Source organism: Malania oleifera, chromosome 7 (assembly GCF_029873635.1).
Source record: "Malania oleifera isolate guangnan ecotype guangnan chromosome 7, ASM2987363v1, whole genome shotgun sequence".
In the NCBI taxonomy this organism is placed as follows: domain Eukaryota; kingdom Viridiplantae; phylum Streptophyta; class Magnoliopsida; order Santalales; family Ximeniaceae; genus Malania; species Malania oleifera.
Window position 1 is genome coordinate 41859104 of NC_080423.1, and position 14229 is coordinate 41873332.

At 39.2% G+C, this 14229-nt stretch overlaps 1 protein-coding gene across 1 annotated transcript; it reads left to right on the forward strand.

The window, feature by feature from the left end:
- Nucleotides 1-8264: 8264 nt before the first annotated feature.
- Nucleotides 8265-10114, forward strand: LOC131160288 (anthocyanidin 3-O-glucosyltransferase 2-like). Its single transcript, XM_058115768.1, has one exon. It carries the CDS (start codon nucleotides 8559-8561, stop codon nucleotides 10023-10025), a length of 1467 nt encoding a protein of 488 aa, XP_057971751.1. The 5' UTR covers nucleotides 8265-8558; the 3' UTR covers nucleotides 10026-10114.
- Nucleotides 10115-14229: the final 4115 nt, after the last annotated feature.

The following is a 14229-nucleotide window of genomic DNA, read 5'->3' on the forward strand; positions in this document are numbered from 1 at the left end:
TGTGAGGCATAAACCTGTGTGATGAATGAGATGTTGTCTGTGATTACGCCAATTGGGAGTGTATCAGTTTATAGTAAGATGTTAGAAAATTGCCCAGTTGTGATTCAGGATAGACTGTTACCAGCAAACCTTGTGGTGTACGACATGTTGGGTTTTGATGTTATACTATGAATGGATTGGTTATTCTCCAGTTATGCGGTGATAGATTGTCGAAAGAAGGTAGTAGTGTTCAGACCTCCTAGGAAGCAGGAGTATGAGTTTTTGGGATCGTGTGTGCATTCGACGCCACAGATCTTATCGGCACTACAGGCATGGAGGTTACTTTTGGACGGATGTTAGGGGTACTTAGCTTGTGTGCAGGAAGCGCCGCGGGATGAGTTGAGACTCGAGGATATTCGAGTGGTCAGCGAATTTTCGGATGTGTTTCCAGATGATTTACCCGGTTTACCTCCGGATCGTGAGGTGGAGTTTACGATTGAGTTGCTGCCTGGTAAGGCACCGATCTCTAAAGCTCCGTACCGGATGGCTCCAACAGAACTTCGGGAGTTGAAGGAGCAGTTGCAGGAATTACTGGACAGGAGATATATTCGACCTAGTGTTTCACCCTGGGGAGGTCCAGTATTATTTGCAAAGAAGAAGGACGGGTCGATGCGTATGTGCATTGATTACGTGAGATGAACAAAGTGACGGTGAAGAACCGTTGCCCTTTGCCTCGTATAGATGATCTCTTTGACCAGTTGCAGGGGACGCAGGTCATTTCTAAGATCGATTTGCGGTCAGGATATCATCAGGTAAGGGTTAGAACAGAGGATATAGCGAAAACTGCTTTCCGAACCAGATATGGCCACTACGAGTTCTTAGTCATGCCTTTTGGGTTGACGAATGCGCCGACGGTGTTCATGGATCTGATGAACAGGGTTTTCCATAAGTACTTGGATCGGTTCTTGGTGGTGTTTATTGATGACATTCTGGTATACTCGAGGAGTATGGAAGATCATGGGGGTCATTTGAGGTTAGTGCTACAGAGGTTGCGAGAAAAGAAGTTATATGCTAAGCTAACGAAATGTGAGTTCTGGTTGAATCAGGTCGCGTTCTTAGGCCATGTGGTGTCTGAGGGCGGTATCTCTGTTGATCCTAGCAAGATCGAAGCTATGGTTGATTGGGTTAGACCGAAGAGTGTGCAGGAGGTTCGGAGTTTTCTGGGACTGGCGGGTTATTATCGTCGGTTCGTAGAGGGTTTCTCTAAACTGTCTGGACCTCTGACACGGTTAACCAAGAAGAGAGTTCAGTTTGAGTGGACTAGTGATTGCGAGCAGTGCTTTCAGGAGTTGAAGCACCGGTTGGTTACTGCTCCAGTGTTGACTATTCCCTCGGGGGATGGTGGATATGTGATTTATAGCGACGCGTCTCTAAAGGGTTTGGGATGTGTGCTTATGCAGTAGGGTAAGGTAGTGGCGTATGCTTCTCGACAACTGAAAGAATATGAGAAGAATTACCCTATGCATGATTTGGAGTTAGCTGCCGTGGTATATGCACTGAAGATCTAACGACACTATCTGTACGGGGTGCAGTGTGAGATCTTCACGGACCACAAAAGCCTCAGGTACTTTTTTATGCAGAAGGAGCTGAATATGAGGCAGAGGCGGTGGCTAGATTTGATCAAAGATTACGATTGCACGATTAGTTACTATTCAGGAAAGGCTAACGTGGTAGCTGATGCGTTGAGTCGTAAGTCAGAACATGCGGTAGTATCTACAGTTGTAGCTCAGCATCATATCAGACGATATTTGGAAAGCCTTGGTGTGGAGTTGGTGTCTGGTGATCATCAGGCTTTCATTGCTAGCTTGGTGATTCAACTGACTTTGTTTGAACGTATTAAGGCTGCACAGGCTAGTGATGCGGAGTTAGCTGGGATTGTAAAGAAAGTACAACAGGGTTTGGCTGCGAATTTTAACATCTCTGACAAAGGTGTGTTGAAGTTTGGGACCAGGCTGTGTGTTCCAAACGATGAGGAGATCAAAAAGACAATTCTGGAGGAAGCGCATCGTTCTTTGTATACGGTACATCCGGGTAGTACGAAGATGTATCGAGATTTGCGCGAGTCCTTCTGGTGGAGTGGTATGAAGAGGGATATTACCCGATCTGTGGAGCATTGTCTGACATGTCAGTAGGTGAAAGCTGAACATCAGAGGCCGACAGGACCGTTGTAGCCTTTACCTATTCCGGTGTGGAAATGGGAGCATATTTCCATGGATTTTGTTACCGGATTATCGACAGCGCTTCACGGGCAGAATGCTATTTGGGTAATTGTGGACAGGTTGACAAAATCTGCTCACTTTATATCGATGAAGGTTAGCTACCCTTTGGGTAGACTAGCTGAGATGTACATACGTGAGATTGTAAAAATGCACGGGGTACCGGTGTCCATTGTTTCAGATCGGGATCTGAGGTTTACTTCTCGATTTTGGAAGAGCTTGCAGGAAACATTGGGGACGAAGCTTACTTTCAGTACCGCGTTCCACCCCCAGACTGATGGACAGTCAGAGAGGACGATACAGATCTTGGAGGATATGTTACGGGCTTGTGTATTGGACTTCGGTGGTAGTTGGATTCAGTTTCTGCCACTAGTGGAGTTTGCCTATAACAACAGCTTCCAGGCTAGTATAGGGATGGCACCATTTGAGGCTTTGTATGGTCAGAGGTGTCGATCTCCTTTGTATTGGGATGAGGTCGGTGAACGTCAGGTTTTAGGACCTGAACTTGTACAGCAGGCGTCTAAGAAGGTGGGTTTGATCCGGGAGAGGATTAGATCAGTTTAGAGTCGGCAAAAGAGTTATGCGGATGTTCGCCGTCGTGAGTTAGAGTTCGAAGTGGGAGGTAAGGTTTTTCTGCATATCGCTCCAATGAAAGGAGTGATGAGATTCGGCAGGAAGGGCAAGTTGAGCCCGAGGTATATCGGACCATTCGAGATACTTGAGAGAGTGGATCTAGTAGCCTGCAGAGTAGCATTACCTCTAGCACTTTCGAGGGTCCACGATGTGTTTCACATATCTATGCTGAGAAGGTACATGTTGGATCCTTCACATGTTATCAGCTACGATGAGTTGGGGCTTGAGGATACTTTAGCGTATAAGGAGATACCTGTTCAGGTTCTGGACCGTAAAGTTCAGAAGCTCCGTACCAAAGAGATACCGTTAGTGAAGGTATTGTGGCAAAACCACGAGGTCGAGGAGGCTTCTTGGGAACTAGAAACGGAGATACGCCGGAAGTATCCATAGCTGTTTGAGTAGTATTTTGATAGCAGGGTAGTATGAGTATGTATGTATGTAATACCCTATTATCGTATGGTATTAATGGTTAGTCTTTGGGTGAGTTTTGTTGTATTGTAAACTCCCGAGACTTTATATGTATGTAACCACGGTATTTTCCTCCGCCATAAGTGAGGGAATGTATGTATGTATTGTAACGGGGCTGCGTATAAATGGTCGCCATATTTGTAGAGTATGTATGTATTGTAACAGCTGGGTATCATGGCCGCCGTATTCTCTAGAGTGTGTATGTATATATTGTAACGGGGCTGCGTATAAATGGCCGCCGTGTCCTCTAGAGAATGTATGTATGGATGGTGACCGCTTGGTATCAGTATATATGTATTGTGACAGCTTGGTACGTATATGTTTGTCATGACAGTTTGGTTTCGCTTTAGAGTGAGTATGTATGTGGTAGTATGAATGTGTTGTAATGAGAGATTTCAAATTTCGAGGACGAAATTTTTGTAAGAAGGGGAGATTGTAAGAACCTGGAAAATATAAAAGGAATTTCTGTAGATTTCGTCGACGAAGCCAAATTTCGTCAACGAAGGTAGTAGACTTTTCGTCGACGAAATTCAAAGGTTCGTCGATGAAGAGAAGCCGAGAGGTCTGGAAAAGTTTAAATATCAGACTTCGTCGATGAGGCTATCGACATCAGCGACGAAATCCTTGACTTTTCGTCGACGAAGGTACTTTTCGTTGATGAAAATCGGGCGGGTCAAAGGGGGTATAAAAGGAAAATTACTTTTCTTCTTCACTAAGTTTCCCTACTCTCTCTCTCTAGATTTCCTTGCCGGTCGTTAATAGAATCAGAAATCTGAGGTTAGCATGAGGATCGTGGAGGGATTTTCTACAGCTTCTGTGGATCGGAATCTCGGTTTGAGCATTTTCGGGTTTCGGGCCAAAATCGAGGTAAGACTCGGTTTTCATTTCTGGTTCGGTATATGTGTAGTAGTATGGATTATAAACATGTTTAGTATTATGGTTTGTAGATTTTGGAGTCTCGGTTCGTAGTTTTGAGCTCCGTAGAGTTCGTGGTTTGGTTTCAGGTTGAGGTAAGGGGATTCTGTTTATATCAGTTCATTTTTTAAATCAGAATTGGTAAGCCTGTGGGTTATGATCGTATGTATGTTTTGACTACTTATTTGGGGGAATCTATCAGGTAAAAACACAGGATTTTCGGGTTATAGTTTTCGGGAAAATTGAGGGATTTCGGGTATCATCTCTTATTTGATTTGAAAACCATTTATGTTATTTAAACTATATTATTGAGGTGATTGTAATCCATATTTGCATAAACTGTATACTTGAAATTGTAAACGATATGATTTGCCGTAAACCAAATAAGTGTGGTACGTGTGTATGTATGTAAATGTTCCAGGTATTTGGCGGCTTATTACTGTACGCTGAAATGTATAGGGACGTGAGTTCCAAAGTGATTCCAAGTTTTGTGAAAATCGGCTAGGGACGGCAAACTACCGTACGCCGTAACAGTTAGGGGCGGCTAACTACCGTACGCTGTAACAGCTAGAGGCGGCTAACTACCGTACGCTGTGCCTTGTAACGGCTAACTACCATGGGCAAGAGTGGCTGGCTCTATATCCGGGGTGCGAAATATCAACAGTATGATTCGGTTGGTCACCGAATATAGCAACGGACCGCAGTGGGCCTTGGTTGACGCAGCGTAGTTTGCACATGGTAATGTAATCGGGGTTAGACCAGGTGATCTTGTGTAGTTGCATGTGTAGCAATGGATTCACAGTGGGCCTGAGTCGGAAACCTTCGTAGTTTAATGTGTTGGAACATAACCGCTGTGAGACTAGGTGACTTGTGTAGTTGTGAGTAATGTGACGACACTGACCATATGTATGTATGTATGTATTTGAGTATCGTATGAACTGGAATGGATTTTGTGGAAATACTGGAACTGTATGGAATTGTATGGAAATGTATGAAACTTGTTTTGAAACTGTACGTATGTGTTTCAAACTGTATCGTATGTATGTGTTATGAAGTATGAAAATGACACTGGTATGCTACACACTGATATAACCTGTTTTCTCCCTTACGGAGAGGTGTCTCACCTTGAATATATACAAATGTTTTTCAGGTCCTTCGGGTAGCCGAAACTAGCATCCTAGCATCCGGAAGCGGGGGGTGTGTTTAGCTACTGTTAGTACCTGATAGGTACGAATTTTGTAACTGGGTTGTTCTGATGGATTTTGTAGACACCCGTGGTATGTATAGTATTTGTAGGTATGTTTAACCCTGTATGGTATAGACTTTGGTATGGTACAGTTCGATGTAAAGAAAGACCGTTTTTCGCTGCGTATATTGATGAGTATGGACATGTATTGTATGTATGTATATAGGGCATCCGTTACCCCACGGGGTTGGACCCTCTTGTATATGGTATCATGTATGTTTTATATTGATACAGAGATAGGTTAGGTTAATAAATTCACCCTGGGTCTCATTTCAGGGTTCGGGGCGTGACATAGGGTAAGTTAGTTATTTTGAGATTGACTTAAGGAATATTGTTATTTGGAACCTAGGAAGTAGTGAATAAGTATTTTCTTTAAGATTTAAGTTAATTGAAATTTATTTGAATTAAGTTAAGATTTTTGGATTCAGGGTCTAGGTGAACGCTGTGGGTATCAGTTCAGGGATCCTAGAGGCATAGTTTGAAAGTCAGGTAAGGGGAAAATTTATATATTAAATTAGGTTTTTCATGAATTAAAATGGATTATGTGTTATTTATGTATATATGTTTATATGTGGGTTTAAAATGCCGGTCATAAAATTTATGTTTTCTGAACTTAGGAATGTTTATATAGTTATGTATATGTGAAAGTAAACGAATAAAAGTGAAAAAGAATTTTCTAAGGAAGTAAGTAAGGAAGGAAATGTATTTTCAGTATATAAATGTTAAATGTTGGTTGACTTTTTTTTTTTTAAGGAATGTATATGAATTTTACTGTTAAATTGTGTGACATGAGATTCTGTGTGAATATATGTTAACTATACAAGATGCAGGTTAAGTAAGTAAAGCTTATGAATAAAATATGATATGGACAATGTTACTTGTGTATGTTAAATGTGACCATGTAAATGTAAGACAACTGAAAGACAGTCATGTTAGTAGATTCTAGCGCATTTTTATGTGGAAACTAATAAATGATAGCTAAAGACCAGCTGTAGTACGAAGGAATGAAATGAAAATGTTATGCAATGAAATGGCAATGAAATGACAAATGCGAACTATGTAAATGGGAAAAAGTCACTTAAAGTGAAACGAAATGCAAAGTTAAGTTATGAACATGAACAAATGTGTATGAATGTATAATGATAGAAAGGAATGATGTATTATGATATTAGAAGTATGTATACACGTAAAACATGTTACGATTGGGTAAGGCGAACTCTTCGCCTGAGGGCTTGCTGAGAAAGGCAAGTGCACTAGTAGCTTTAGATGTGGCAGTAGTTGCATAACGTACTAAAGTAGAGGGAACCTATTTGTATGGGTGGGTAGATTTCCCTATCCTTAGGGCCTTTGCCGTAAACTATTGTTGAATGCGTGAGTACGGGATCAAGTTAACACTTGAGAGCTTACTGAGTAAGGTGAGTGCCCTAGTATGCTTTAATTGTGACCTTAGGGTTACCTAATAAGTATCAGAGCAGAGAGGTGCTACTTGTATGGATGGGTAATCACCCATATCCTTGGGTAATCTCGTAAGCTAAACATTTGCATATGATTGTGTAGGTTTAGAAAACGATTTCAATGTTATGTGATGATTTGCAAATGAAATTAAAATGATGTTTATTTACCTCATATTGGTCACAAGCTGTTTTAATATGTATGTTTCTTCCCTTACTGAGATGTGTCTCACCCGAATATGAATGTTTTTTTTTTTCAAGACATCCTCGAGGTCGAACTTAGGGAGCTCGAGGGTATTTATCCTTTTTGAGGAAAATAAGGAAACAGGGTATAGGTTGTTGACATTTTGGATGTAAATATTTATATTTTATGTTTTATGTCGTTATGATTTTTAAGGATGTTGAAGGATGAATGGTTGTGAAAATACTAGAATGTTCTGGAGATGTATGTATTTATGGACATGTAGGTGATGGATAATTTTCTGGATTTCTAGATAAGATATAGCAAACTCTGGTATTATGGAATGTTGGTATTATAGAACTATGTTTATGAAGATTATGATTATGTTTTCCGCTGCATATGTTTTGAATTATGATTTATCATGATATGATGAGGAATAACGCACCAGACTCGGGATTATGGGTTCGGGGCGTTACATATTGCGTGGGTGTGTTCTGTATTTGGTTTTCAATTATTGCTGCATTGATATTCTACTGTGCAAATATGATTCAATACAACAAGTTCAACAAGGATGCTTTAAGTCACCAAATTGACTTCAATATAACCTAATTCAAGATATAAAATATACATTTCTATTACAAACTAATACAAATTTCAACTCAAATTTCAAAATCACAGCTAGCAAACAACAAGAACTAGTTTTAAACAACTTGATGTAGGAAAACATATCTCATTTCCATTCTTTATTTGTTATATTCCCAACGTTCAGATTGTACTTCAGGGCAGAACGTTCGAATTGTACAATCTGAATCCAACGTTCATCCGCAAGATCTGCTTCACGTTAGGTCACTACCCCCCCTCTCAGCTCTCTCCGCTTTCAACCTCTTCTGCGAATAGCAAACAGAGACGAAGGAGGAAGAAATGATTTAAGCGATTAAAAAATATTACATGAGATAGCGTCTTTTAACCGCCATGCGTTAGCGGACAGTAACTCTTGTTCAGAACAAAAGATGGTGGACCATTTAGTGTCTCTTTGTAAAAAAATATGATGAATCATCTACAAATTTTTGGGACGTTCCATTTTTCGAAATAAAGTTTCACTCCAATGGTTGTCAAATCATTTTAATTAAAATAAATTTAAATTCAGAAAAAAAAAAAAAATACACCGTACATCATGGGCTGTTCGCTCAAAATGTTTTAAGAGTTAAATCCTTTCGAAAGCATTTCTAGATGGGCATGTGCAAGTGAGTTACAGCAAAGGCATGACATCATTCTGTTTGTAAGTTATTTATTTATTTATTTTATATATATCTTGCCCACCACGCGGTTCCACCCCTATCACCTTGAACAGCCCCACAGGCATCTGTCCCTGCATAGATAATCTCAGAAAACTAGGTGATTAGGAAAAGATGTGTACTCCGGCCGCCCCAGAGAAAATGGCAGAGCTCGTGTTCATCCCGTCGGCGGGAATGGGCCACTTGGTGTCAATAGTGGAGATGGCAAAGCTCCTCGCTGCTAGAAACAGGGACTTCTCCATCACCATCCTGGTCATGAAGTTGCCCTTCGACTCCATAGGAAGCGCCCACCTTGATTCCCTCGCCGCCTCCCTCCCCGCCGGACGCATACGCTTCCTCAACCTCCCTTACGACGATCACTCCCTCGCTCACCTCGCTTCCGCCACCTCCACCCGCAGAATCCTCTCTAACTTCATAGAGTATTACAAACCCCGAGTCAGAGATGCCGTCGCCGAACTCGCTTCCTCTGACTCGATCCGACTCGCCGGGTTTGTCATCGATATGTTCTGCACACCCATGATTGACATCGCCGACGAGTTTCACCTCCCTTCCTATGTCTTTTTCACATCCGGCGCGGCCTTTCTTGGTTTCATGCTCCATCTTCAGTGTTTGCTAGACGGGCGAAATCAAGACTTGACTGAGTTAAAGGACTCGGATGCCGAGTTGGCGATTCCGACTTTTGTCAACCCAGTTCCGACAAAGATCATGCCGCTCGTGGCGCTAGATGAAGGAGCCTCCAAGATGTTCTTTGACCACGCTCGAAGGTTTCGGGAAACGAAGGGTATTATTGTTAATACGTTCAGGGAGTTGGAACCCTACGCTGTCGGCTCCATTTTAGATGATCCCAAAGTACCACCCGTCTATCCTGTAGGACCCATAGTCAATCTCCACAGCAGTACCAATCAGAACTTAGAAATCATTAAATGGCTTGATGATCAGCCTCCACTGTCAGTAGTGTTCCTGTGTTTTGGGAGCAAGGGAAGCTTTGGGGAGGACCAGGTTAGGGAGATTGCACATGGAATCGAGCGTAGCAGCCACAAGTTCTTATGGTCCTTGCGTCGACCTCCACCGAAGGATAAGATTGAATTTCCGACCGACTATACAAATCCGGAAGATGTGTTGCCGGAAGGGTTCTTGGATAGGACTTCCGATATGGGAAGGGTGATTGGGTGGTCCCCGCAAGTGGCGGTCTTGTCCCACCCGGCAATTGGAGGATTTGTGTCCCATTGTGGGTGGAACTCTACCTTGGAAAGTATCTGGTGTGGTGTGCCTATGGCTTCGTGGCCGATTTATGCAGAACAACAGATGAACGCCTTTGAAATGGTGCGAGAGTTGGGATTGGCTGTAGAGATTACATTAGATTATAAGAAAGAGATTATGCAAGAGGCAAGTCGCATTGTGAGCGCAGATGATATAGAGAGAGGAATCAAGTGCGTGATGGAGTGTGATAGCGAGATTAGGAGGAAGGTGCAGCAAAAGAGAGAGGAAAGTAGGAAAGCCCTGGTGGAGGGAGGGTCCTCCTACTCGTCATTAGGACTTCTCATTGACAATGTGATGAATAACATGAAAAGTAAGGTGTAGTAACTCAAAGATAGATGGTTTGAATTTCAATTACAATATCATATGATTATCAAATTTAATTTTAAATATTTATGAAAGAGTATTAATTTGATCTTCTAGCAATTTAAATTAACACTCAATCAATGAATTCAATCAATCAATCAATCAATCAGTCAACACAATCTACAAGTTAATCAATTAAACAATATATGAACTCCAGCAGTGCTTCCAAGATTCAACTTTTGAATATGTCAACCCACTTTGAATGTTAATGAGCTTTGATATCAATCAATCAAAGAATTAATGAGTCTTGGGTATTAATCAATCAACGCACTTCCCTACAGTTTCTGTAATATGTATTCATAAATCAACGTACTCCTTTTCAATTTCTGCAATTCTCAAAAGCAAATTAATTTTCAACAATTTAATACACAACCACACAGATTATAGATTTGTAGAAAATTAAATTTACAACCACGTAGTTTATATATATGCAAAAAATTAAAGAGAGTAGGGAAGAGAGTGAAACCAGATTTTTACGAGTATCGTCTGTACCCACCTACGTCCTCACCTTAGGCAACAAACTTAAGGATTCCGCTATGCCACTCTTTTACGGGCGGAGCAAACATTTACACACTCCTTCAAGTAGGATGGAGCTTTCGTGTTACCCAAAATACTTGGAGAGTTTCCCAAGTTTTGACAAAGTTTGGGGCAGAAGCAATATAATTTGGAAACTTTTAAATGCTGTTTTAGAATAACCGTTATGAAATTCAGTCTACTGGACTCATCGAGGTCAGTTACCTAGACTTTGAAATTCAGCGTAATATTAAAGTCGGAATGGGATCAATCACCTGAACTCATAGGGGTTAGTCGACTGGACCTATTCTGTTTCCCAATTTTTAATTTAGCATAAATGTTTGTCGCCTAACCAGACAAGGGTCAGTCGCCTGGGCAGTAAGAACAATACTTTTTTTAAACTTGTTTCCAAAAACTCTTACCAATTTGTTTTGAGACCTTTTAAAAATACTTTCCAGGGTTTTCAAAATATGGTCTCTAAGTCAATAATTAACCCTAATTAGCTTCAAAACATACATATTGACATTTAATTAAAGTACTTACACAAGACTTCCTTAAAACTTTAAAACTTTCTAAACATGAAGTCTTCATGTATGTTTTGCTCTCATTCTTGAGCTTCTTCCTTCAATTGAATTTTGCTTTATCATGAGTCATGTCTCTAAGTATAAGTAATCTTCTTTAAACACTTGACCTTGATCTTTTAGGAACTTGATCTTTTATAAGAACTTTTGAGCTTGATCTCTTCATAAAAGCTTTTGAGCCTTGAAACTTATCTTAGCAAAACATGTTAAGTTCCTTTAGTTTGTTATCATCAAAATAATATTTTAAACCTTGTTAGACCAACAATCTCCCATTTTTTGATGATAACAAATAAGGAGTAAAAAATGAGTAAGCCTTAAAAAGGCTCCCCCTTACAATAAGCATTATCTTAAGCCTTAAAAAGGGAGCAAAAAATGAGTAAGCCTTAAAAAGGCTCCGCCTTATAATAAGCATTAAAAAGGCTCCCTTTACAATAACCATTATCTTAACAATATTTGCAATATCAAGATCAATTTCCATAAACATATCAGAATTCATAATAAATTTCAATATCATGCTCATATATTTCATTTAATAGTTGAGTGAATATACATGCTTAGGTATGCAATCTCATGCTCAACTTTTGCCCAAAACTTCTCCCCTTTTTGACATCAATCAAAAAGAGTAAGATATCAAGAAAAACATATAAATAAATGTTAAGGCAAAGAGTAACCATAAGCAAAAGTATATATCCAATGAAGGCACAAAGTAGAAACTTTGCATTCATAATGCATAAAAAGATAGACAATAAGTCCCAAAATAGCATGAAAAAAATACAAACGATTATATATCAGAATTTTCAATAATCTCCATAAATCATGATTTCATAACTTAACAAATCTAACTCCCCCTAAATGAAATGTATTTCATGTTCAATAAATTCATAATATCATTCTTGAAGGACAAACTATGTATCCATGTATTGTATGAGTGTAAATATCATGAGAAGCTATCATCTTTCTCAATCATGCTTGTAAATTCATCATGTCATGCTCATGCTCAGTTTGCTACATTTTCTCCCCCTTTTTATATCAACAAAAAATAAATAAATAAACCAAAAGAAATATTATGCAAAGGTAATAAGGACCAAAAAATTCACATTTAAGTTACAATAATAAAGTCCATAATCCAGCATATATTTCAATCATAATATGATCATCCATCACTAAGATGGTCAAGAGAAAAACAAATAAAAGAACTAAGCAAAATAAAATAGTATTTCAAACAAGCTTAGTGTTTGGTTTCACAAAATATATACGCATCTTGCATTTCCATCAGAATTGTATGCTCATGCTCATGCTTTCTTCAAACACTTATCCTTATTCCTTATTTGAAATTCTTATGTAATAAACTCAATTTGCTTCAGATTTTCTTTCTTTTGATTTCAAGTAATTCTTTTGCATATGATACCAAAATTCATATGGCTTTTCAAGTCCCAATACTTTCTAAGTTAAGCCTTATACAATCCAAACTTTCTTGATTTGCGGCCAACAATGTCATTCTTGTATTTATTTGTTTCAATATAATAGTCATTAATAAGCTCATAAACTCTTCTTTAAGTTTATCCATTTCAACTCATTCAATATCCTTGTATTAAAGTTGTCTTTTCAATAGTTTGAACAAGGATAAATTTTCTTTTTGGAATCTTTGAATTCTCTAGATTTCTTTTATTTTCTTAGCTTCTTAGGTCTTCTATTATGGTAGATATTTCTATTAGTAACTTACATTCAAAGCATTTATCTACTATCAGAGCATATTTATAGTTATTTTCTAAATCTCTTAAAATTGGCTACTTTAAACCATGTAGGCTATGAAGGCATTACCGTATTTAAGTACAAACTTATCTTTCTCAATTCCTAACAAGAACAACTATTCCAAAGATCTATGGAGTCCTTGGTTTGTGAATTAGGCTTTTTATCTAGGTACCCATACTTTCTTCGAGCTTAATGGTTTAATAAGAGATGTTTCCTTTACTCTCCAAACCTGCTTAGTTTTCACACCCTTTCTCTTTAATGGACATTCAAACTTTATGTGTAGCAACCCGAACTCGGTAAATAAAATAAAAATGAATAAAGGAAAAAGGGAGAATAAAAGAAAGGGAAAAGAAAATTTGAAAAGGACATCAAGCGGGGACTCGTCGATGAACTAGTTCTCCTCGTCTACGAGCGTCCTTTTGGATTTCGTCGTTGAGTTTATGTTCTCATTAACAAAGATTTACCGAGAGGGGTTTCAGATATTTCTAAGATTTGTCGACGAACTCACGGCTTCGTTGACGAACGATCTTCTTGGGCTCATCGACGAACCCACGTGTCTCGTCGACGAAGCCCTGCCTATAAATAGTGTTGCTTTCATTTTAAGCGAGAAATTCTCTCTCCTCACACCTCTCTCTCTCTCTCTCTCTCTCTCTCTCTCTCTCCACCCTACGGTTCCCTTACTCTTTCTCTCTTCGATTCCGGCTCTGTTAAAACCCGGATTGACAATCAGGAACCACCACGAGATTCCTATAAAGATTCCTTACAACTTAGGTGGAGCAGATTTCCAGTTTGGGGTTCCAGGGTACCATCCCAAAATCAGGGTAAGTGAAATATTTTAGGGTTTATGTGCGTACTTGGAGTATGCTAGCCTAAGAAAGGTAGTAAATGATTTTTATACTGAGTTTGAGTTGATTATATTAGGGATAATGTAATTTCAGGGTTTTGAGTTCTATACGCCTCAGGTGTAGTTAGGATTTTATTTAGGTATGATTTATCTGAACAGTTGGGCATTTGGAAAAATAATAATTTTTTATATAATATATATGTGGAAAAGAAATTGTGTGGTAGGAATACTGACTGCTTGTGAATATGGGCTGGTTGTGGATACAGTTTATTTATGAATATGGATTGGTTGTGAATACTGTCTATTAGTGATTGTTGTGATGAATAATGTGGTATGTGTGACTGGGTCATTTTGTGTGGTTATTCGTGTGTATCATAATAAAATGTTGGCAGGCCTGAGGAGTTCGTACATTGTCATTATATATTGGGGCAGAGCATTGGCAGTGTAATAACCTGCTTAATTTTCATGTTCT

What these genes read in the sequence shown, in the direction of transcription:
- LOC131160288 (XM_058115768.1), top strand. Translation starts at nt 8,559, where the DNA reads ATGTGTACTCCGGCCGCCCCAGAGAAAATGGCAGAGCTCGTGTTCATC.